The sequence below is a fragment of the Typopeltis vanoorti genome, chromosome 6 (assembly GCF_054136105.1).
Source record: "Typopeltis vanoorti isolate ZY-2024b chromosome 6, IOZ_Tvanoo_1.0, whole genome shotgun sequence".
Classification (NCBI taxonomy): Eukaryota; Metazoa; Arthropoda; class Arachnida; order Uropygi; family Thelyphonidae; genus Typopeltis; species Typopeltis vanoorti.
Window position 1 is genome coordinate 134,659,095 of NC_143554.1, and position 26,538 is coordinate 134,685,632.

Consider the following 26,538-nt stretch of genomic DNA (forward strand, 5'->3'; position numbering starts at 1 on the left):
AGGTTATCTTTAAGATCCTCGGCAATATCAGCCATCCTGAGCTGAACAGTCATACGGGACAAACTGATATTTTCAAAATTATTTTTCTTATCAGGACACAATTCGAAAACAGCAATTATCAGACACTTTTTTATCAACTCTCCCTCAGTAAATGATTTGCCAGCACAAACTATTTCTTGTGATATTTTTAAGCTTACCTTTGTGGCAACTTCATTTGCAGATGTCACTTTTTTAAAGGCTTGTTGCTCACTGCTAAGGACTTTCAATAACTTTGCTGCTTTTATTTGCTTTTCACTTGCATCCAACTTGCCAAGGTTAGGATGTTTCGATTCAAAATGACATCTCAGATTGTACTCTTTCGGCACAACGATAGATACCTGGCAAACAATGCACACTATTTTGCCCTTAAACAACGTAAAAAAATATTTGTTTGTCCACTCAGGGTTAAATGCTCGATGTTCCGAATCTATTTTAAGCTTTTTACTTATATTGACAATATTAATTACAAAAAACTAATGATGAAAAACTCACAATAATGCAGGTTATGATAACAGTTATGTAATGTATTGCTCCAGCTACAACCAACCACTACACTGCCAAAGCCAATCAAGGCACGGCCAACTTTGTGTAATATGATTCGTTCTTGTTTGTAGATATCAAGTCGTTATCACAGAGATGTAACTTTGAATTTCCCCACAGCGACACTAGTGTTAACAAAACCTCAAAGAGATTGTAATAATTTGTTATTAAATACGACAATGGGAATAACTCCAAATGCAATTTATTGTCGAGTTGAAAGAAACATGATTGTGACATTAATCGCATGAACGTAAACATGCAAAGTCTTAGTAAAAATTTAATTCAACGCTAGGAAAAAATCGTCTAATTTCATATTCTCCTGTATGATTAAATAATTCAATCAGGATGGGCCAAAATAAATAGCATTGTGGGCCGCATGCAGCCTGCTGTAGAGCATACAACAGCATAGAATTAAACTCTGACCACAGAATTGTAAGTGCACGATTAAAGCTATGACTAAGAGCATCCAAATCACAAAAAAAAAAAAAAAAAAAAAAAAAAAAAAAAAAAAAAAAAAAAAACACCTCAGATACAATTGGGAAGAATTAAAAGGCTAACAAGGCAAATCAATTTCAGCAACTCACAAAAGAACAATCACCCACAGGCAGTATCGAGTGATAACATAGACAAAGACAATATATCTAAAGCAATAGCTAGCATCATTCATCAAGCACCTCCCAAACATTTCTTCAATCAAACAAAAAAAGTGTAGATAAAGACTGGGTAACCAAAGAAACAGACTGATTGACAAGCACAATAAAATAAAACGCAAAGTAAAAACTGAAGATAAAGCAACTAAATATAGAGGTGTATGAAGCTCTCTCAAAAGATAAAGAAGCCTACATCCAGAACTTCTGCCAAGAACTAGAAAACTGTCAAAACTTGCACAAGATAAGAGAAACTTACAAAATAGACAAGTCCCTAATCACAGCAGAAAGAAAACCCAGAATGCTGAAAATCACGAAAAAGGATGGAACCTCGTATGAAAACAAGACCGAAGAACTATGAATGGAAGGCACACTTCCAAAACACACCAACCCCAAACACCGATTTCTCTTGAAAACCAGAGTACCGGAAATGCTTAGCATCAACTGCGATGATTTCACCATGCAGGAGTTCACAGTTGGCTTTCAACAACAATAAGAAGGAAAATCACCAGGAGCAGAGGGTCTATTAATATCAATTCCAAAAAAGGATAACCTGAAAACTACAGAGGAATCACATTCCTTTCTACTCCACTAAAAATCTATAATAGAACGATATTAAATAAACTTGAACCACATATACCTCCACGTGGTTCAATACAAACCAGGCTGGATTCCTCAAAAAACGTGGTACTCTAGAACACATTCACTGCATCAGAAGACTAGTAGCGGGTTCAAAGGACAACCCCTTACCATTGCTTTTGAACTTTACTGACTTTAATAAAGCATTTGATTCTATTGACAGGGAATGACCAGTGGTGTAGCTAGAGCTTTTGCTGCCCGGGACGGTCCCAGAGTTTGCCGCCCCTCTCACAATACACACCAAAAATACTACAAAAAGTCAAAACGACATATAGGGAAATAAATTAAAACACTGTGTTTATTTTTGAACTAAAATTTTAATTCCAACATTCTAAAATGTTATTTTACTTGCTTTTCCATTAGCAAAATCGTCGATGATATTGTCAAAGTCTATTTCATCACTCAGTTGCTATTCTATAGACAGTATGGCAAGATTTCTTAAACACAAAGTGCCGCCTGGGGCAGACCTCCCCCCAGTTACACCACTGGGAAAACGACTATGGGAAACACTCAAACTTTATGGCATTCCACCTAAAATTATCAGGGCAATCAAGGCACCCTACCAAGGATATCAAGCCACAGTACTAGTTAACAGAGAACAAAAACAGTTTTACCATCACCACAGGAGTCCTACAGGGAGATACTCTGGCTCCATACCTATTCATCATAGTGATAAACTGATTCGAGTTAAATCTGGAATCCTCATCAAAGACCCAATATATACAGATGCACCTTGAAGACCTGAGCTTTGCATATGATATAGTCATTATTGACTTCAACATTACAGATGCCCAAAACCACTTCAAACAGCCTTAGGAGAACTGCAGAAATATTTGGACTAAAAATAAACTCCAAAAAACAAAGATATTAAAAAATCAGATAGATGGGCACATCTGTATAAATCAAAATGACCACCTTGATGAAGTAGAGGACTTTGCATACCTAGGATCACACATATTTCAGATTCCTTAACAGACATTAAGACAAGGAAACAGAAAGCACTCCATTTCCACAAAAGTCTTAATGAAGTATGGAAGTCGAGCCTCATCTCAAAGGAGATGAAGATTCATCTTTACAAGTGCACCAGCCAGTCTATCTTTCTATATGGCTCCCAGACCTGGAACATATCAACAAAAGCAGTAACCAATATTATAAATAGCTTTGGAACTACTTGTCTAAGAAATATCCTGAACTACTCCTGGCAAGACCCCATTCCCAATTATACTATATTCGATACCTAGCAAGATCCTCTAGTCAGCACTGTTCAAAGAAACCAGATAAAATGGCTCAGCCACCAACTCAGACACCCACCTTCTGCACCTTTCGATGCTCTGGTCCTCAACGTCTCTACAGATGGAAAAAGAAAAAAAGATAGACCCCGAACTCAATATTGGAAATACATCAGCAATATTCTCCCCATCTCTCCTCAATTCTCCGCATCACAGATCCATCAGTTAGCATATGACAGAGAAGCCTAGTTTTCCTTCATGTCATAAGAACCTCCAAGTCCTGCCTTAGCATCCACAGACTACTTATTTGTTTGATTGGTTTCCCTATTTATAAGTGTAAAATTATAAATAAACAATGATGATGATACACAAACTAACATCTTTGAAATTGGAACATGGGAAAATTTTATTTTCAAACCAAAACTTTACCATATCCTGTACCCCCATCTCTCCCTAAGGGTACATATCAGGCATTTGATAATGATGAACTTTACCATACTAAAATAGACAGTATGACATTTAACATATTTTAAAAGCATAAACAATATTTTGCATCACACTTTGAACCTGATGCATAGTTTAACTAGAACATAACACTTCTAGTGCAGGGATGAACATTAAAAAATCATGTTAAAAAAAAGTAGTGTTGTTGCACTATTAATCAGCACTACACAATAATACTGTGTAGTGCAGATTAGTGGACTGTACAGCAAAGACAAAAAATCATAAGAATGGTAAGTTGATTGTGTTGTCACATGTAGAGTGACCTCCAGCAATGACTCTCTGCAGGTGTAGTAGTAGTAGTAATAATAATATTTAGGTACATCAAACGAATGGATAGCAAAGAATGAAAGTATGCCTCATACTTTAATTCTCTGCTAGTCAGCGTGATCTTTGTTTTTATTTCTATTCAATTACTATGATTATACATTATGATGAATTAAACTTTCACTTAATTATTGAGCCTATAGGAACTTCAGACTGTTTTCCTATGTTATATTATTTCTAATAATGACTTTAATAAGTTTGCATAAAACATCATCAAATAATTCTCTAGGATTGGGGGGAAGCAAGTTTAACTACAGTAATCCCTCGATTAGTGCGTCATTTTTTTCTATACCCAAATTCGATTAGGGCAACTATATACATCTTAAAAATAAATGTTACAGATTTTAAAAATTTTCTATCTATACATTTTTATGGCTAACTATTTTAAAAATCACTCAGCAGAATGAAATAATTTAGTTACCGATTTAAAACATTTTACAAAGTTATTTATAATGGCATACTACACTACTTCCATGTATACTATGTTCCAAATTTTTACCGGCAAATACAACTTCTCTCATACAACCTATGGACAAGGGGATTATCGCAACCTTTATGGCATACTACTTGAGAAGAACATTTAAACAGGTAATAGAAGCAACATCTGGTGAGAATCCTATGACATTAGTAGAATTCTGGAAGAAATTTAATATTAAATCTGCTATTGAAAATATTCATCAATATTGGAATGAAATTACTGCTAGCAATATGCAAGCCATTTGAAAGCACATTCTTCCACATTGTGCATAAGATTTTGGAAGCTTTTCAAATGAAATGGATAATGTTGTTGAGGAAATTGCCAACATCAGGCATGAACTGGGTTTTGATGAGATTGACAATGATAACATCCAAGAATTGATTAAATCTCATTCTGAAGAACTGAGTGATTCCGACCTGCTAAATTTAGATGCATAGCGGGAAGATCCCGAAGAATATGAAGAAAATTTAACCACTGATAGTCAGTCAGAAGAGATTTCACATAAACAATTTGAAAATATTTTTCGTACAAAGTTTTTAAACAGCAATGCTTAGAGGCTGACCCTGATGAAGAGAGAGGCAATAAAATTTGCAGAAGAGTAAAAGAGGCAATAGGGCCATACCGTCGGTTGTATGAAAAAAAAGAAACAAAATGCCTGCCAAACTACGTTAGCTCAATTCTTTGTTAAGAAGTAGAATAATAAAATTTATATTCTGAATATGTTTTATTGTCTTTCAGCTTCATGGTTTTCCTTTAACTAGGCCCTGAGACATATCTTAATTCTTTTATAAAAAAAATTAATGCACCTGTTTTAAGGAATGCATTAGGTGCACTAATCTAGGGATTGCTGTATTTGTCATAAGTTAATTCATAACGTTTGTGTTAATAATCTTAAAAACTAAGACAATGTTAAATCTTAATGCTGAATTTTTAATATTAATTAAGAATTCAACATCATTCAATTTTAAAACATAACCTTTTTTAAAATGCATTGCTAATTAATCAAAATACTTTTTTTTTTTACCTGGTTAACTTGAAGTGCTTCTTTAAACCAATCTGAAGCTTCATAAATTTGTCCTCTGTCTCTAGCCATGCAACCCAAACGAAGGTAACCTATTCATAAAATCAAAAATAGAGTCACTAACACAGCTGACTTTGAATATGTTCTTCCTAAATATTTTAATTATTAGTATTATAATAATCATTTCCTTACATATTTATTGCCATTTACACATTTTTTTTTTTTTTTGGCACTGAAACTAGGAATCAATATTACACTAGAAAAACTCATTAAACAAAAATATTATTATAACAAAAGCAGATAAGGGTGGGTTCTACAGTAATAATAAATGAAACAGAACACAAAAAAAAAAAAATGCATAATTCATTAAAGGCCACATACTACCAGTTTATGATCCATAAAATGCTACACCATCTCATATATACAGAATGCAAAAATTCACAGATCCAATATTCTCCTTCTAGCAGTTATTGACAATATGGATGACCTACTCGTCAACTTGCTAAATAGTTGGGAAAGTTACTCCTGTCCACATTTCTTTCCTCTGGAGGCAACATTTGCTTTTAAAAACTCATTCCAAAACTAGTATAGAAAACTCCCATATACACAAAACACTCAGATTTCATGATCAGTTTACTTTACTGGTCACAGATGAATCATCAAAAGACTCTCAACACTTCCTGATATTTCTGAAATTTGAACTATTTGGATGCTGGTAAACTGGCATTGAAGCAATCACATTGCAACATTGATTCCCATCTAAAATCATATGCCCCCAACATTTTTTTAAATGATTTTTTTCAACTTATAGTACCCTAGTACCGTGGATGGGTGTTTCGAGATGCATTGTGAGGGAGTGTTGATTAGTTACTGCACACGTTTAACTGATTTGACAGAGAGTGAGATATTATTGAGGCTAATTCTGATGTACAGCGCTGTAAAAGTATTTGTAGAAGATGCAAGCAGCAGAAACTGAGTACCTATGTGAGTGAAGTGCAGTAGTGTGTGTGTGTGTGTGTGTGTGTGTGTGTGTGTGTGTGTGTGTGTGTGTGTGTGAGGGATCATTGATTAGTCTGAGTGCCCTTTTTTTTGTACAGTCCAGTATCTTTAGGGTGCTCTTGGGGCTACCACTCCAGATACAAGATCAATATTCAATGGTCAGATGGATTTGTGATTTGTATAAAGTTAGCTGTTTGGAGTTAAAGTAACGCTTTGAGAGAGAAAAAAATATATAACTTTTTTGGAGTCAGAGAGAGCAATATTTGTAATATGTTTGTTCCAAAAGAGATCTGAGGTTAGTATGAGGTTATCCCAAGAAGATAAATCTCACCATGCATGGTGATTTGGGTGTTGTCAAAAGTAAGGCTGGAAGGGAAATGTTCTTCTTTGTGTGATATAAGACAGAGTTGTGTTTTGCTTGCATTGAAATTGACAAGATTATCCAAACCCCACTGATGAATGTTTTGGAGATCTATATTATAAGGTGGTAGTGATTAGGACTCTGGAGATTGTGGTGATTTGTGCACTGCTGGGTTTGTCAAATAAAAGGGAGGAATACAATGTGCTGCCATCAATGTATTGGGTTGGTAATCCGCTGACGTCATTTATATATATAAAAGGAATAGGGTGGGTAAGAGAACAGAGCCTTGTGGGATGGCTCTGTTCTGTTCTGTTACCCTCTGTTACGGCTCTGCACTGGTTGTATACTTAGGAGATAAGTAACCATCCACTATCACCTGAAGTAATGTTCAGTCAGAAAGCTGGTAGTCGAACTGCAGAAGTGAGGGCTAGACCAAATGATGGGAGTTTACAAAACAGGCCTTTGTGCTAGACCTGGTCAAAAGCCTTGAAGATATCAAGGGTGACCACTTGGGGCTCAAACTTTTCCATAGTATTTGTCCAAATATGGGTGACATAAGTGAGTAGATCACCTGCTGACTGACAGTGATGGAAACCATCATGGTGGTCATTTATTAGCTGAGAGTCTTCAAGATAGTGTTGCAGTTGAGTGTTGATAGCATTTTTACATTACTTTGGAAATTGGATGGTAGTTTGAGGGTACTGATTTGTTGTTTTAAGGATACTTGCGACATAAGACTGAATGATATAATCACGTAATCACAAGAAAGATATTTATTTAACCAAATATTTCGGTCTGGAAATAGCAGACCATCGTCGGTGGTATTACAAGAACAGTTTAAAAAAATATACAAGCTAGAATACTAACAATAGATCGTTGAAATTAGAACATGCCGCGTGATGTTATATCACTAAGTATGAAACGAAATATTTTGAAGTAGAAACATGATTGAATTTGCTATTAAAAAAAAAAAAAAAAAAAAAAAAAAAAAAAAAAAAAAAAAAAAAATTAATGAGTAATCTTGATTAAACGCGCCTCTTACATAGATCCCGTTATAGGTTCGAACGTTTGTTCAAGGAAAGCGTGGAGGCCTTGCTCCATCATCCCAACCTGAATCGTAATGACTGCATATCTATATCAAAAATCTGGGAAAGCCTAATCAAGATTACTCATTAATTTTTTTTTTTTTTTTTTTTTTTTTTTTTTTTAATAGCAAATTCAATCATGTTTCTACTTCAAAATATTTCGTTTCATACTTAGTGATATAACATCACGCGGCATGTTCTAATTTCAACGATCTATTGTTAGTATTCTAGCTTGTATATTTTTTTAAACTGTTCTTGTAATACCACCGACGATGGTCTGCTATTTCCAGACCGAAATATTTGGTTAAATAAATATCTTTCTTGTGATTACGTGATTATATCATTCAGGGTACTGATTTGTTTCCCTTTTTAGGGATAGGTTAATTATGAGCTATTTCCATACTGTAGGCAGTGGAGTCACCTCTGGAGCACAGACCTTCAGGATAATTTTGGGAATGCCATCAGGGTCAGGAGACTTTGGTATTCAATTTGAGCAAAATTCTCCTTAATCTCTTTTTGGCAAAAGGACACAGAGTGAAGAGTGTGTGGAATAGTTGGAGGATATTTACCAAAATCAGCAGTACAAGAATTGGAGAAATTGTTGGAAATTTGATTTTTTTCTATGGGTGATGATGCAACAATGGTGGTAGCACTGTTGGGGCAGAAGTGTGAAAAATGACTTGGGCTAGAGATCATAATGCATGGCTGCTCTGTGGACAGAATGCAAATTTCCTGCTTTCTAGCTAATTTTTTAACATGTTGATAGTTTTCTTGCAACTGTGCCAAGCTCTGGTATAGGTTACCTTTTAGGAGAAACAATAACTAACTTGCTTCGTCCTCATTTACTGTGTGTGGTGCCAGCATGCATGTGTCTTTATTTTAAGTTCCTTTGAAGATGGCAACGTGACGTTGCCGAAATATTGGAAATATATATTAAAGTTTAATTTAATTTATATTCTAGTGTACGTTGTGAATTCCTTAAGTTAATTAATAATCATGTATAACCAATGTATAAGCCTTCCTATAAGAAAATCTGGTATAGGTGGATGGTGTTTTGGATGCAAGCCAGTTATGGTATGCTTGATTCTTCTCATGTACAGCTTTGGGACACCTGTGGGAGAACCAAGGCTTAGATAGGGGACAGGAACTTGGTGTGGAATGAGGAATAAATGTTTTTATGCTGATAAGAATTATTTCGGTGATATGTTCCGCACATAGGCTCGGGTCAGATGGCCTGAAGCAAATAATCTGTCCAAGGAAATATGGCATAGTAGTTGCATAGTTCACCCCACTTAGCTTTCTTGTAATGTTATATAATGTACGGATATGAATGATTGTGTTTGTGCTGTTTCAAGGAAGAAGAGATCAGCACAAGATTGTGGTCTCAACTACCTAGCGGACAGACTACATTAACGGTGTACTTGGATAGATACTAGTGAGGAAGAGATCCAAGGTATTTGGAGAGTGGTTGGCATTGTCTTGTATTCAGATAGGCATGTGTACTATTTGTATAAGACCATTACCATTGGTGATATCAAATTACTCAGCCTCTCTACCTGCTTGATCTGTGCAACTGGAGTAGGAGAACCATTTGTATAAGCCATTGTAAGGAGAGACATTTGCAAAACACTTACAGATTAAAGTCTTCAACAAGACCTATACTGATGCTTTTTTTTCCAGATGGTTCAGATATATTACATTTTAAGGCATTTAAACAACAAGCATCCAAAAATACTTCACTATAGAAAAACAATTCAAATAATTGGAGTATCTTCTGAGATATATTATTTCAAACAGTTCACAATTAATCACCATTTACAGAAAACCAACACATGCACTGAAGATAAGCAATCATACCAACATACAGATCAGATGAGATCTGATCTGTATGTTGTGAACTGTTGTGATCAGATCAGATGTTTGAGATCAAATCTCAAACTGTTCACAATTACCAACATACAGTTGGTAATTGTGAATTATTACCAACATACAGATCAGATCTCATCTGATCTATATGTTGTGAATTGTGAACTGTTTGAGATTTGATCTCAAACAGTTCACAATTAATCACCATTTACAGAAAACCAACACATGCACTGAAGATAAGCAATTATACCAACATACAGATCAGGAATAGTCTATCTGAAAATTCTGACACATAAGGTGGTTCCTGTGACAACTCTTACCACTTAACTCAATTATCTATGCCATACATTTTAGTTAATGTTTAAACCTTCTGAAAAACGGATAAAATAAAACCCTGTCTCACAGCAAAATTTCTGTCCTATATCCAGCATAGACCTAAAATGACAGCTACAGTACTATTTAAGTATAATTTTCACACCACATATTATAAAAGTAGCAACAGAATCCATGTTTCTATGGACAAACTACCGTGAACTCTCTCTACTACAGACTCCGAGGAACCATGGAATTATTTATTATGGCGGATAGTCTGCTACAGTGAATATCCTTTCTCACATTATTGCACTTATTGGTCATTGGTCAGGATTGTTCAATGGCTTCCTGCAGTGAATGAGTGAGTGTGTTTTAACAGTATTTGTTCTAGTGATAGTTTACTGTATACCCTTTAGAACATCAAGCATAGTGAATACAATTTTGTTTACTAGAGAAAGACAGGAAAAGCTATTAACATTGAAAAACAAAAGCATAAGAAATGCACATGCTGTCACCATTACACAAGTGAGAATCATTACACCAGCTCATATGTTGGGCATCACTTCACACAGGACTCAATGGAAGAAAACTACACAAAAGTTATTACAACTCTGGGAGACTATTACTGAAGTCAGCATCATGAAGCATTCTCCAAATCTCAAACAAGAACAGCTACTGTAATTTACCCAAAACTGAAAGACATATTTTAAGACCATCTTCACAATTCAACAACCATAGGTTACTTACACATCTATTCCTATAGTGGGATTTTTTTTATTGTATTTTTTTTAACAATGTGAATTTCCACAATTAACTGATTATAGTGTACATATGACAGGTTTCCCCCACCCCACCCCCCCTCCAAGGATTCCGATTTGAAAAACAATGAAATATCAACAGCTTAATACCTGGTTTATTTTGCTCTTATATAGTGGTGTAATTCTCCTCCCCCAATAATACTACTACCTATATATATATATATATGTATATATCAGTGGTTCTACCTCAAGGGCTCACTTTAGTGAGTACAGGCATGGCAAACCTGAGGTACCTGATGCTGGACCATGCCTTATTTCATGTAATATATATCTGTTATATTATTCTGTAGACTAGTCCCTCCTCTTCTTTCTTTGCTTCTTTCTCCTCTCCTTGCTCCTTCCCCCTGATGCTATTAGAGTATTTGAGGGCTAGGGGTGTCTTTCCTATCTTGCTAAGTCGTTTCGTCTTATGCAGCCACCAAAGGAGGCAAGCTAGCCTCAATAGGTGTCGGTCCCAAGCCTGGATAAATGCGAGGGTTGATGTCAGGAAGGGCATCCGGTCGGAAAACTTCGGTGCCAACTCAAACTATGATTATGAGTCAAAGAGAAAATGACATAAGGGCTAGGGCGTACCCCTTAAGCGACATACAGCCACATCGCCCTACAGCTGCGAAAAGTGGACGAGGGCTACCGCATCAAGGGCGGGTGCGATTAAAGAAGCGAGCCAAGCAGGTGGAGAGGATGTTGCGAGTGGGAACACTGAATGTTGGAAGCATGACTGGAAGGGGAAGAGAGGTGGCAGACATGATGAGGAAGAGGAAGTTGGACATTTTATGTGTGCAGGAGACAAGGTGGAAAGGCAAAGGAACTGGGAGATGGATGTAAATTGTTCGACTCTGGAGCAAATAACGAGGGAAGAATTGGTGTAGGAATTGTGGTGTGTGGCAGAATGAAGAGTGAAGTACTGGACGTGGGTAGAAGGAACGACAGGATCATGTAAATGAAATTGGGTCTTGGAGAAGAGCGGGTGGTCGTATTATGTGTATATGCCCCAAGTTGGTTGTACAGCAGAGGAAAAAGATGAGTTCTGGAACGTGTTAGATGAAGAAATGAGGGAATTGGAAGAAAATGAGATGGTGATTGTCAGAGGAGACTTGAACGGGCACATAGGAAGACAGAATAGAGACTGTGAAAGGGTGCATGGTGGCCACGGAGTGGGAATGATGAACCAGGAAGGAGAGAGGGTTGTGGACTTTGCAGTAGCGTTTGATCTGGCAATTGTGAACTTGTTTTTCTACAAGAGGGAAGAACATTTGATAACATATAGGAGTGGTAACAACACCTCACAAATTGACTACATTTTGACTAGAAGAAAACATCTTAAGGTTGTGACAAATTGTAAAGTAATTCCAACAGATCAAGTAGCACAACAACACCGACTGCTGTGCACAGACTTTAAAATAAGATCGAAGATAAGAACTTCTGGATGCCATGGGATGAAGACAATTAAGTGGTTTCACTTAAAAGAGGAGACTGTGAGGAATCGTTTTAGGGAGAGGGAGAGGATTTCGGATGGACTGGAAAGTGTACAAGATTGGTGGAAACATAATTCAAAAGTAATCCTGAGCTGTGCAATCGAGGTGCTTGGTGAGACATCTGGAAAGATTAGAGAGCAGAAGGAGGGTTGGTGGTGGAATAATGATGTACAAGTTGCAGTGACAACTAAGAGGAAGGCAAAGCAGAAGTGGGATGAGTCAAGATCTGTATGATCAATTAGAAACAAAGGAAGGATAGAGAAAAATTTACCAACTAGCGAAATGTAGAAATAAAGCAGCAAAGGACATCTTACATGTGAGGCAGATCAAAGATGCTGAAGGAAGAGTATTATGGAGGGATGTGGACATAAGAAACAGATATAAAATATACTTTGAGGGACTTTTGAATGAGGAAAATGCAAGGACTCACAGAGGAGATGGGCAGCCTTCTGAGGGGATGGTGCAGAACATCAGTAGAATGGAAGTGACGGAGGCCATGAAGAGGATGAGGAATGGAAAATCGGTGGGCCCCGACAGAATTCCAGTGGAGGCATGGAAGGCACTGGGGGAAGAGTGAATTGACCTGCTGTGGTACCTGTTAATGAAAGTTTGCCAACAGGAAAATATACCCGAGGAATGGAGGGAGAGTACTCTTGTTCCCATCTACAAGGCTAAAGGGGATGCACAAGACTGTAAAAATTACAGAGGAATAAAGATGATGTCCCACACAATGAAGATCCTAGAAAGGGTTCTTGATGGTAGATTGAGGAAGGAGGTGGAGATTGCAAAGGAACAATTTGACTTCATGCCTGGTAGATCAACAACAGATGCTATCTTTGGGTTACGACAGATGATGGAAAAATATCGAGAGAAACAAAGGGAGCTATACCTGGTATTTATTGATCTGGAGAAAGCATACGATAGAGTGCCACGGCAAGAAGTCTGGAGGTGTGGTTGGTGCGGGAAATGTACAGAAATGTGAAGACAAGTGTTCGGACCTGTTTCAGACAGACAGAAAGTTTTCAAGTAACAGTTGGCTTGCATCAAGGATCAGCATTAAGTCCGTTTCTGTTTAATATTGTGATGGAGATGGTAACAGAGGAGGTGAGAGAAGATGCGCCTTGGACAATGTTGTATGCAGATGACATCTTGCTGTGTGTAGATTCAAGAGAAGAAGCAGGAACTAAACTGGAAAGATGGAGACAAGTACTGGAAGAGAGAGGTATGAGACTGAGCAGAAGTAAGACAGAGTATATATGTGTTGTGCAGTGGGCGGTGGCGGCCAGGAGACAGATCTGGAGCTGGAAGGAAATGTCATCAGGAAGGTGAGAGACTTTAGATACTTAGGTTCAACAGTGGAAGAAGATGGAGGAGCTGAGAAGGAAGTGGGATGCAGGATACAAGCGGGTTGGAGGAATTGGAAAGAGATGGCTGGAGTGTTATGCGATAAGAGGGTGCCGATCAATCTGAAAGGCAAAATTTATAGAACAGTAGTGAGGCCAGCTATGACATATGCTATAGAAACTGTGGACATCAGCAGGATGGAAGTAGCAGAGATGAGAATGCTTGGGTGGATGTGCGGTGTGACCAGAAAGGATCGTCTGAGAAATGACTATGTCAGGGGAACAGTGAAAGTTACGAACTTAGGAGCGAAAATACAGGAGGCAAGGTTGAGATGGTTTGGTCATGTGATGAGGAGGGAGGACGAATATGTGGGAAGAAGGGTCATGCAGATGGATGTGCAAGGAAGGCGGAAGCATGGGTGGCCAAAGAAGAGATGGAGGGAGCTGGTAGAAGAGGACTTGAAGATGAAGAACTTGCATGTGGTGACAGCCCAAGACAGGAAGGTGTGGAGGAGACTCATTACAAACAGTGACCCCCCACTTAAGTGGGAGAAGCTGCAGAAGAAGATATATATCAGTGATTTTCAACCTTTTCTAACTCACAATAACCCAACTAACCTTTTAAAAAAAATTGTATAACAGTTCTTTTTCTCTTATTAATTAACATGTTCAGTAAAAAAGTAGCAAATTAATTTTATAACTATTTTATTTATCAAAATTAATATATAATTATAGACTAATATACATATATTAATAGACAATCATCAAAACTTTGGTTAGGTTGAAAACAAAAGTATATGTTTAATAATAACTCTTATACAATTTTAATATGACACATGACTGATACCTCTTCATGAAGCTACTACTTCATGATCAGACTGTGGATAAACAATTCTTCTTTACTGGACAAAAGCAGCCTTTCCCTCTTCCTGCATTTAATATTTGTTAGTGCTGAAAGCCCTGCTCACAGAAATAGTAGAAAATTGCAGCATTATCACCATAGCAGTCTTTCCCAAATTGTTTTATAGCATACACCCAAAAACTGTTCAGCAATAAGTTATAATAACTGTAACCTCAAGTTTATTGATTAAGAAACAACAGATTACAAAATCAATAAACTCTTTTTCATATCACACTGAAATTACCTTTATGAATCAACAGATTTTACATTATATTATTTTTAACAAACTCTTCAGGTATATGTGCATTCAGTATTTAGAAAAGACTGCTATGGTGATAATGCATTCTAATATATAAGCATGGTACAGCAGAAACATCCTGGTTGAGAACCACTATTCTATATCTACAACCTACACCAGTGTGTAGAATCTCATATATCTCAAGCACACTCTACCTTTCATATGTGTATAATGCTGTGCATTATACATGCCCACATTTTTTCACTACTTATATATATGTGTGTGTGTGTAATATACATTTGTATCTGCATTCCAAAATATTAAAACATTCAGCAGATTTCTGGTTATGACCTTTACTCTTCTCAGATTTTCTAAAATTTATAAATTATATATTTCATGAACTATTTATAAATTATGAAACAGTTTTTGAAAACTCATTTTCTCACTTCAAATGTGTATTATTATAATTATTATTACTGTATGCTCTTATTTAATCCTTTATCCAAGTGTAGGCAAGCAAAGTTTGCTAATGACTTCACATCATTTGTCTTAGTATCTCATAATGCAAAGCACACTCTACCTTTCATATATGTATAATGTTGTGCATTATACATGTCCACATTTTTTCACTACTTGTATAAGGAAAATATACAACCTCTGTATTAATTCAACCTTGATATCTCTTATGGGTCTGGTTCCCACTGATGAGACTTCAGTAAAGGTTGAAACTGATCTGGGTAGTGGCCCATAATACACAGCATTACACGTCTGAAAGGGAGTAGACTTTGCATTATAGGATACTAAGGCAACTGATGTGAAGTCAATAAACTCCATATACAAATAGCCTAGTCGTGAAGATACTTCATGTACAAATAGGAAACAACCTGAAAGGAAATATTCAGCTGTTTGCTGATGATGCAAAATTAGGTAGAATAATAGTTAATTAAGGCGACATGGACGATTTAAATAGGCTGTCAGTTTAATGTCGAGAAATGCAAAGTTATGCATTTTGGGATAAACAGATTACAAGCTGTTTATCACAATGATGGCACTTTACTCCAAGAAATAGATGAAGCTAGAGATTTAGGGGTGGTGGTAGACAGAAAGTTAAACTTTAGAGGACATATTGCTAAGGTTGCTAAAGTAGCACATAAGATTATTGGCTAGTGAAGAACACATTAATAAGTAGAGATAAAGAAGTTGTAATTCCTCTTTATAAGGATTAGATATGCCTGCATCTGGATTACTGTGCTCAAGTCTGGCTCCCTGGGTTTCTTAGGGATGTGAAAGCGATGGAGAGGATTCAGAGATAAGTGGCCTATGAAATGTGCCCTATGAGGATAGATTGAGGGTGTGTGGATTGCAGAAGTTGGTTGACAGGAGAAAAAAGAGGGGATATGATAGAAACATTTAAGTTGCTTAAAGGGTTTTATAGGATAGATGCAGAGGAAATGTTCAGCATTTGGCTAGAGGAACCAGAACAAAGGTGTGGTCAGTAGGAGTGTGAGGACTAGATTTTCTGCTTGGAGAGTGGTGAATGAGTGGAATGGGTTGCCAAAGTCAGTTGTGAGTGCTTTTTCTGTTAATGGATTCAAGGAGAGGCATGATAGATTGGGTCTTCCGCAATGAGTCTTCGGACACCATGGAGGTGCCCATATAATAATCGTCCTTGGTGATTGACTCACGGGCTAGGTTTGGACTTCACTGTTCTGTCCTTCCATTGCATTCTCGATTGGAAACAGCACAGCTAGGGTCAACCCACATGGACGTATGCAGCGGCCAGTTTCTTCAAGCTTACTCGGAAGAGTATCGAATATTTCTTCGTGTGTTCTTTCCATGCGACATCGCGAACCGACAGCAGAGAATAGCTGCCTGCTATCGATTAGATCCCGAACAAAATACTTCGTGTGCGTGCCACGTCTTCCCGAGAAACACCGTCTGCATGCCGTTCGTACGTAAACAATTTGCTGTCGGCTACACAATTTATCCGAAGTTGTTGTCAGTGGACTTTGAACCTTCGTTACTATGCTCTAACATATATCTTATAGAGAAACTTCTTACATTATAATCTTTTACAATTAAATGACATCTTTCACCTTTAATTAATATTTCAAAATTTGTATTGGTATAATTCTTTAAACAAAGTATCTTTACTTATTTACAAGCATTTCCCCTTTTAGTTTTTTTTTCTTGTTAAATTCTGAATGAGATATTTCTTAGTTAAAATATTTTCATTCAAAATTCAACAAAGGTTCCCCCCTTCTATTAAAATTTTCCCAAAAAATCTAAATTAGTCAAACTCTCTCTTAAATTCTAATGCATCTTGATCGCCTGACTTGAATCCAAAACCAACTTACTGTGACTGATTGATTAATATGTTTTAATCAATCAGTCACAATTTAATGTCGTGACATTAAAGAAATGTCACGACATTGTTATGTCGTGACATTTCTTTAATTTATATTTTATTGTGTTCTCCTACTTATATCACTTATCAAAAATTTTATTTGTGTTCCCCTCACAATCTCTGGGGGGGGGGGGGGTCTTGACCATGACTTAGTAGCTCGTTTCTTCCATATCTTTCTTTGACTAAAATTGTACTTTATCTCATTTTGTGTTTTAACCTCATGATTACACTTAGGTTTACTGCTGTCCTTCAATGCCTTGGGCCTAAACAATTCTTCCTCAGGTTTATTCTTAGAGCTTACACAATCTGTTAGTAAATGTGCAGCCTTTGTGGCCAGTGTTAAGTTCCAACATAACAGACCACTTATAGCTTTCTAAGCAGGAAAAGAAAACAGAGGAAGTTTGCATAATTAAATTGCCATTGAGATCGTGTACTAACTTCCTGTCTTCTGTGCTTATTTCTTCTCTTTCTGTTATGGAAACTCTTAGATCTGCAATCTATCTCAATATAGTTCATTCTGATTGATCTTAGACCATCTTGCCTTAATTGTTGTTCTGCACCACCCTGGTTATTTGCCAAATAAACGCTTGACATTTGGCAAGTTTCAGGATGATTATTCACCTCTAAATTTGAAGATATCTCAGAATCAACCTGGTTAATTTGAGTCACTTCATTAGGTTTATCATTTGGTGTAACATTACCTTCACTTTGCTTTTTCCCCTTTTGTGACCTTTTAGTCCTATTCCTATAATTATGGTTCTCTCCTCTGGACCGTTTGTTACCCATTTGGAATATCTTATTTCTCGAGAAGTTGCAAGAGAACTTGTACCTCTCAAGAAAGTTAGTTCCTAAAATTATCTGAACGTTAGGGCAGGATGTCCTAGGGAGGACCAACAAATCCTGCCAAACATACATTTTGAATTCAGGTAAGTAAAAATTTATTCTTACCTTCTTGGTCACATAAACTTTGGATGTTGTTAACCCTGATATTTTGATCAGTTTTCTCAGATCAGAAATTCCTTGCCACACACACTGGATTTTATTCTGTGAAAGTAGTCTCCCATTATGACGGAGGCCTGAGAACCAGTATCCAACAATATGTCACAACGAGATCCTCGTACTGCACCTTTTATTATCATTTTTGACCTTCCTTGATGTTCATAATCCCACTGTCTACATTTATACCTATGATGAGAAGTTTGCCCAAACTTTGACTCATTATTTCTCATGGAGGGTCCCTGTTATAAAAACAGTTGCGAGCTATATGTCCGATCTTACTACAACTGAAACATTTGAGAATTCCCTTTCTGTTTCCCCTTTCATTATTTCTCTCTGATCGAAGTAGAGATATTTCAGAGGTCTTTTCTGTCACTGCCGCCAACTTCTGCATAACATCATCAAATTGATTCAACAAAGGCTGTTGAAGTCTTTCGACTTCTTGTCTGATTAATGCATCAGTCTCCTCTGGTTGAGGGATAGGCGACTCTGAAGTCTTATCTGGGACTGCTGCCAGCTGTTTCAGTACCACATCAAGATGGTCCATTAAGGGCTGTTGAAGTCGTTCAATTTCCTGTTTCACCATTGATCGAACATCTTCCATATAAACTAGCCCAATCTCTCTCTCTCTTGAGGTGTTGGTCCCACTGTCAGTCACTCGATATGCTTGTACCTAAGTTTACAAATTTTTTCTCTAAATTAGTCAAACTCTCTCTTAAATTCTAATGCATCTTGATCGCCTGACTTGAATCCAAAACCAACTTACTGTGACTGATTGATTAATATGTTTTAATCAATCAGTCACAATTTAATGTCGTGACATTAAAGAAATGTCACGACATTGTTATGTCGTGACATTTCTTTAATTTATATTTTATTGTGTTCTCCTACTTATATCACTTATCTTAGATTGTCACTGTGTAGTGTTATTACTTTAACTATATATTTCTATGCTCTATACACACGAGACTATCAGAATTCTGTACTCTCTTATCCACAGTTAAATATATCCTCACAATTGGCCGATTCTTAGCATGATTAAGTATATTAAATAAATTAACAAAGGGTAGACTTCTGAATAGAGTCCGATCCTCAGCAATAACAGTCTGGAGTTACCTCCTAATCAGGTTCTGGCAATATTTATTTCATCAAGCTGCACCAGCCGGATCCCTAGGTTAGAAATTCCTTTTAACAAAGGAGTAACCCTCAGAAAATATACTAAGTAAATCAATTTATTAATTACTCTTTATCTCAATTTTATCTATCTCTCTTAAAATGCTTTAGTTTGCAGTTGTGGTCTCTGTCATATAATTCTCTCCCATTCAGAATCGGATATTAGCAAGCGGAGCATTGGATTCAATTCAAGGCACAAAACAGGTTAAGATAATCAAGATACATTTATTAGATTTCTAAGATTACACATTTACAAAAAAAACACTCAATAGGAAGAGTTATCCCAAGTTATAAGGTTAGACATAGCAATCGTAATTCACACATCATATCCAAGCATAGGCTATTTTCACTACACAAAATTCTTGCTAGCATCTTTTAAATATCTTTACTAGTTTATACATATTCTTAAAACATTCGCATCGATAACTCAATAGATCATTACTCATAGCAAATTAACTACTACTCATTCACATAAATACTAAGGAAACAGCCTTTAGATTCTAGACACTGGTATCTAAATCTCACTATAGTCCTTCTTCCTACAAGTTTAATTCTATAACATAACATCTCTTTTCTTCCATAACACAATATTCCGTTCTTTCTTAACAAAAGAATTATAAAAGGGTTTTACATTACCACATTCCTAGAACTCATTCAGTCTGTCATTCTTTCATATTTTCCCTATGAATGTTCGATCTCATCCTTGGTGATTGATTCACGGGTTAGATTTGGACTTCACTGTTCTGTCCTTCCATCGCATTCTTGATTGGAAACACCATGGCTTGGGTTGACCCACGTGGACGTATGCGGCAGCCAGATAGTTCAAGCTTACTCGGAAGAGTACGAATATTTCTTCGTCTGTTCTTTCCATACGACATCGCGAACCGACAGCAGAGAATAGCTGCCCGCTATCGATTAGATCCCGAACTCGAACTCTTCCCAACTCCACAAAAAAAATTCAACAACACCAGATGAAAAAGCCTTTAACGGAGGGGGAGGAGGAAGCAAACCCGTTTTATACCTCATATCTTTCTAGTAGCAAGGCTTATATGTTGGTCATACATAACTGGTAATTGGTTTACAGAATTAACAACGAATATAAAGTATATTAATTAAAGGTAACTTTAATGAATAACTTCTATATTTTGGCAACGTCATGTTGCCATCTTCAGGAACATAAAGATATGGTATGTGCACGCAGGCACTAACAAAAGCAAATGAGGAAGAAAGCAAGAAACTAATATTGTTCCTAAAGTCCTAATGGTGCCCTCTGGCAGATTTGGTTGTCTTGGCAGTTGGGCTGAAGTTCTCATAATGTAAGTCTCCCAAATTTGGGGTAGTTTCATGCACCCAAATTTGTTGGGGTTAGGAACGTTTTTTAGAGCTGCTGATGATTCCTTGAATAATCTTTCGTATTTAAACTTGCATCAGTGTATTATTTTTGTTTTCTTCCAACGAATTCTATGGTGGGTATCTAAGGCATGGTCTGCCAGCCCAGAGCAGCTGTACTAGTGAAACCGGATGTGGTCTTTGTGTTCTGAAATCCTGATATTTGCTGTTTTGCCTCTTTGGAGACAAAGTAGGACAATTTGCAGCTGCAAGGGACCTGGTATATACCAGGTAGGTCTAGGGGAAGTGGTTGGTCTTTGGTAGAGCAGATAAGGGATGCTTTTTATATGGTCTGTTACAAGAAGTAAGGTCATATGTTTTGAGGATATTGGTTATTTTCTCAGAGGTGCCCTGGATGTAGGAGATGGTGATAGATTTGGTGTAATCTTTAGTGTGGAGGAGAGGAGGGGGGGGGGAGTGGTTTACTGGTTTTAGTATTTTTTGGGGATTATAGCCATTGGCTAAGAAAGTGTTGAGGATGTGGTTTAGTTCAGTAGTTATGGCCTTGTCATCTGAGCAGATTAATTTTGACCTGTTATATAGTGTTTTTATAACCCCATATTGTTGTGAGGGGTGGGGGGATTGCTGGTGAATGTATCTGCCAGTATGGGTGGGTTTCTGTAAACAGAGAAAACCAAAGATCCATCAAGCTGGCGAGTGATTAAAATGTCTAGGAAGAGGAGGGTGTTGTTTTCCTCTTTTTCTAAGGTGAACTGGACTCTGGGGTGTTGGTTGTTTAAGTGTGTTAGGAAGGAGTGGAGTGTGTCTGAGCCATGTGGCCAAATAGTGAACACATCATCCATGTAACGAAGCCAAATAGTGGGTTTTTGTGGGGCGGAGTTTAAGGCTTTCTCTTCAAAGGCTTCCATAAAGAAATTGGCCAAGGGTGGGAAAAGTGGTGAACCCATGGCTGTCCCCTCTATCTGTTTGTAGAACTTTCCTTGCCTTTAATTAATATACTTTATATGTTGTTAATTCTGTAAACTAATTACCAGTTATGTATGACCAACATATAAGCCTTGCTACTAGAATTATGATCATCCACGGAGATTCCATCGCACAAAAGGCCAGTCAATACAGCAAAATGAGGTTGAAGATATCGAGACAACTAAATCGTCTGACGTTCCTAAAACGCTGCCGGGATAGCAAGGTAATCCCTAATTGTGTTAAACTGAAGCACCATTTTACTTCAACAGAAAGCTCTGCGCATTTATAATCGCACTAGCTTTGCCCCTATTAAGAGAACAAATTACCGTGACGCGTGTTCTCCTTGCCGACGAAAACAAAACCTTACGGGCGCTAGAGGAAGAGCTTTCGAATACACTCAGGCCATGATCTTTGGACGATACTTTATGACGTCTCATGCGCATCGGCAAGAAAAGAATTTGAAAAAATACGAAGTCGGCACTGGAAAAAATATGAAAACCTGATAAAGAATTCTACTTCCTTACCGCAGCCACCACCCAACACTGTAGTCAACCTCTCGTTGGTAGTTTTAAAGCCTGAAGTACTCACCGCACTTGCACGTAGTCTCAATTTCGCCCTAGCTCCTAAAAGAATACCTGCCGAGGAAATCATGATCCCAATAGAACATGGGATTCGCACCCTTCCATATCGCCAACAATGTCAGACTGGATGTAGTCGGTGTTCTCACTAAAGCCAAACCTCCACAAACCAACTTATCCAAAGACGAATATGCAGCCCTACAAGAAATGAAGAATAACAAAAAAATAGTAATCACCAAAGTGGATAAGGGAAATGCCACTGTGGTGCTCAATCAAAAGGACTACAAAGGTAAGCTTAATGCTTTAGTACTAGACTGTACTACTTACCTCCCTATTGAAAATAATCCTACCAGCTTTCAGATTAGAACTCTCCACAGACTCCTTAAGAAAGTCACTAACAAACTAAAACCTTATAACTCTAGGACCCCCCCCCCCCGATTATATGGACTCACAAAAATACATAAACAAATTGTGCCATAACGTCCCATAGTGGATGGCATTGATTCCCCCACATACAAATTAGCCAAAACGCTCGCACACTATACTGGCAACACACCATCACACATAAAAAACTCAGTCCACTTTAAAGCCAGTATAGAAAACCTCTCACTCCAACACACTGACATAATGGTCAGTTTTGACGTCTCCTCCCTATTCACTAATGTCCCACTAAGAAACCCTAGAGCTCATCCAAGCCAAGTTTCCTCCCGATATCTCAGCCCTATTTCAGTTCGCAATGAACTCAGGCTATTTTGTTATGCAAGGAAAGTTCTACAAACAGATAGAGGGGACAGCCATGGATTCACCACTTTCCCCACCCTTGGCCAATTTCTTTATGGAGACCTTTGAAGAGAAAGCCTTAAACTCTGCCCCACTATTTGGCTTCGTTACGTGGATGATGCGTTCGCAATTTGGCCACATGGCTCAGACACACTCCACTCCTTCCTAACACACTTAAACAACCAACATCCCAGAGTCCAGTTCACCTTAAAAAAAGAGGAAAACAACACCCTCCCCTTCCTAGACACATTAATCACTCGCCAGCTTGATGGATCATTGGTTTTCTCTGTTTACGGAAAACCCACCCATACTGGCAGATATATTCACCAGCAATCCCCCCACCCCTCACAACAATATGGGGTTATAAAAACACTATATAACAGGTCAAAATTAATCTGCTGAGATGACAAGGCCGTAACTACTGAACTAAACCACATCCTCAACACTTTCTTAGCCAATGGCTATAACCCCCAAAAAATACTAAAACCAGTAAACCACAACCCCCCTCCCCAATAAAAATTACACCAAATCTATCACCATCCCCTACATCCAGGGCACCTCTGAGAAAATAACCAATATCCTCAAAAAATATGACCTTACTTCTTGTTACAGACCATATAAAAAGTTGGCATCCCTTATCCGCTCTACCAAAGACCAACCACTTCCCCTAGACCCACCTGGTATATACCAGATCCCTTGCAGCAGCAAATTGTCCTACTTTGTCCAAACAGGCAAAACAGCAAATATCAGGATTTCAGAACACAAAGACCACATCTGGTTTCACCAGTACAGCCGCTCTGGACTGGCAGACCATGCCTTAGATACCCACCATAGAATTCGTTGAAAGAAAACAAAAATAATACACTGCAGCAAGTTTTAAATACGAAAGATTATTCAAGGAATCATCAGCAGCTCTAAAAAACGTTCCTAACCTCAACAAATTTGGGTGCATGAAACTACCCCAAATTTGGGAGACTTACGTTATGAGAACTTCAGCCCAACTGCCAAGACAACCAAATTAGCCTGCCAGAGGGCACCATTAGGACTTTAGGAACAATATTAGTTTCTTGCTTTCTTCCTCATTTGCTTTTGTTAGTGCCTGCATGCACATACCATATCTTTATGTTCCTGAAGATGGCAACATGATGTTGCCGAAATATAGAAGTTATTCATTAAAGTTACCTTTAATTAATATACTTTATATGCGTTGTTAATTCCGTAAACTAATTACCAGTTATACCTCATATCTCTAGCGACCTCTTCACTACAAAATCTTTCTGTCCGACACTTTCTTTTTGCGCCCGGCTCATATTTTAATTTCTATCTTCCTGGAATACTTCGTACACGTGCCGCATCTTCCTGGAAAACACTGTACACGTGCCGTTGGCACGTAAGCAATTTGCCGCCGGCTACACAATTTATCCGAAGTTGTTGTCAGTGGATTTTGAACCTTCGTTACTATGCTCTAACATATATCTTATAGAGAAACTTCTTACATTATAATCTTTTACAATTAAATGACGTTTCACCTTTAATTAATATTTCAAAATTTGTATTGGTATAATTCTTTAAACAAATTAGTATCTTTACTTATTTACAAGCATTCCCCTCTTAGTTTTTTTTCTTTTTTTTGCTAAATTCTGAATGAGATATTTCTTAGTTAAAATATTTTCATTCAAAATTCAACACCACCTTTTTATTAAATTACTCTGGATTTAGAGAAAGATGTTTAAGTAATTTAATAAAAAGGTGACACACCTTTTAGCAACTCCTATAGGTAAAGATGACCTTGCCATTGCTTCTGCCTGGTATCTTCACTTCTGGGCCTGGCTTCCACTGAAGAGCCCTCAATAAAGGTTGAAACTAGTCTGGGTAATGGCCCCTCCTTTAATGTATAACATTATGCATATCTGCAAGATATGCATAATGTTATGCATGGGAGATACTGAGATAGGAGTGATGTTAACTTGGTCCACCTTTGCTACGAGTTGCCCGGTGTTGTACTACCTGACCCCAGTCCTGAAGATATTTTCAGGTGCAAACTTTATTTGCTCACACTTGGATAAAGGATTAAACTAAATTTATTATAGTCTAACCAAGTGAAAAATAAACTTTCAACATCTTTCTCTAACTCCAGAGATTGAATATATTTAAAGTAAGACACAGAAGAAGGTATAGTTATGGACTATCATTATTTATTATTGATTATGCAAGGAAAATGTGCTTCTGCTGTTTGTTATTGGAGAGTATCTATTGGAGAACCTCCATTAATTCAGATAGCTCAAAAACTGCATTGGAAAGTAAGTTTTGCCATATTATTGATTACTTTTGAATACATTTGATTCACTGATTGCATGTCAATTTTTTGTCTCTGTAGATATTTTACAACTAATGTCAGAAAAAGCTTGACAAAATTTTAACGTCAGAATGTGGTGTGAGTGAGTAAAAGAGGGAGGGCAAACATCACTCACACTAGCTGCTGTGCCTTCTCTAACTCATTCACACTAGATGCACTTACTACTTCAACAGACAAGCTGTTCCAATCACTCGCTCACTCACTGCTCTGTATGAGAAGAATCTAGCTCTCACCCTTTTCTTAACAACACAGAAACTTAAATAATTTCTTAAATAAATAAATTACTAATAACATTACAATCCATGTTTCGATTTCATCTGATTAATTATTAAGCAAGTTATGCTTTTGCTTCAATTAATCACAATTCTCTCATACTTAATTACCTCAGCACCAATAATAATTTTTCTTAGTTCAATAAACTTAAAATTGAACGTTACTTAAAACTGAACATTATCTTCTTCAATTTCAAATAACTGTTTGTTATTCTTTTAATCATAAATGAACAAAGATTCATCTGCCCCCCCCCCCCCCCCACACACACACACAAATGCATCACCATCATCAATTTCCTTTTCCCCACAAATCAATCTATTAAATATTGTCATATATAACATTCCGTGCTTCTAAAGCACTTCTGACTGAATCAATCCACTTAGACATTGGTCTTCCTCTGGGTCTCTTTCCGGCCATATGGGTATTAAACACCTGGTTTGCTAACCTTTCTTCACCCATTCTATTTAAGTAGCCATACTACCTTAGATTAGCTTTGCTAACACATTCTTGAATGCTAATAATGTCAAGTTCCTTTCTAATATCTTCATTTTTAATATGAACCTGCCATCGATTTACTCCCCTAATTTTTCTCAGAACCCTCATATCTGTAGTGTCTAGTCTTTGATCAAGTGCTTTATTTCTAACCCAACTCTCAAATCCATAACTTAAAGGTGGTTTAAGCACCGTCTTGTATACTACTAGTTTGGTGTTTTGGCTAATTTCTCTTATTCCATATAAATTTATTCAACTGACTAACCTTTGCTTTGCTTATTCTGTTGTCTATTTCCAGATTTAGCCTGCCATCTTCACTAAATCTCTACCTAAATAGCTGAAATATTT

At 37.2% G+C, this 26,538-nt stretch overlaps 1 protein-coding gene across 1 annotated transcript in view; it reads right to left on the bottom strand.

Moving 5' to 3' along the window:
- Ctr9 (RNA polymerase-associated protein Ctr9) overlaps window positions 1-26,538 on the bottom strand; it is a 340,468-nt gene that overhangs the window by 182,844 nt on the left and 131,086 nt on the right. The window contains exon 11 of the mRNA XM_090393725.1: window positions 5,425-5,513. Coding sequence (XP_090249851.1) covers window positions 5,425-5,513 — 89 coding nt within the window. The remainder of the gene's footprint in view (window positions 1-5,424; window positions 5,514-26,538) is intronic.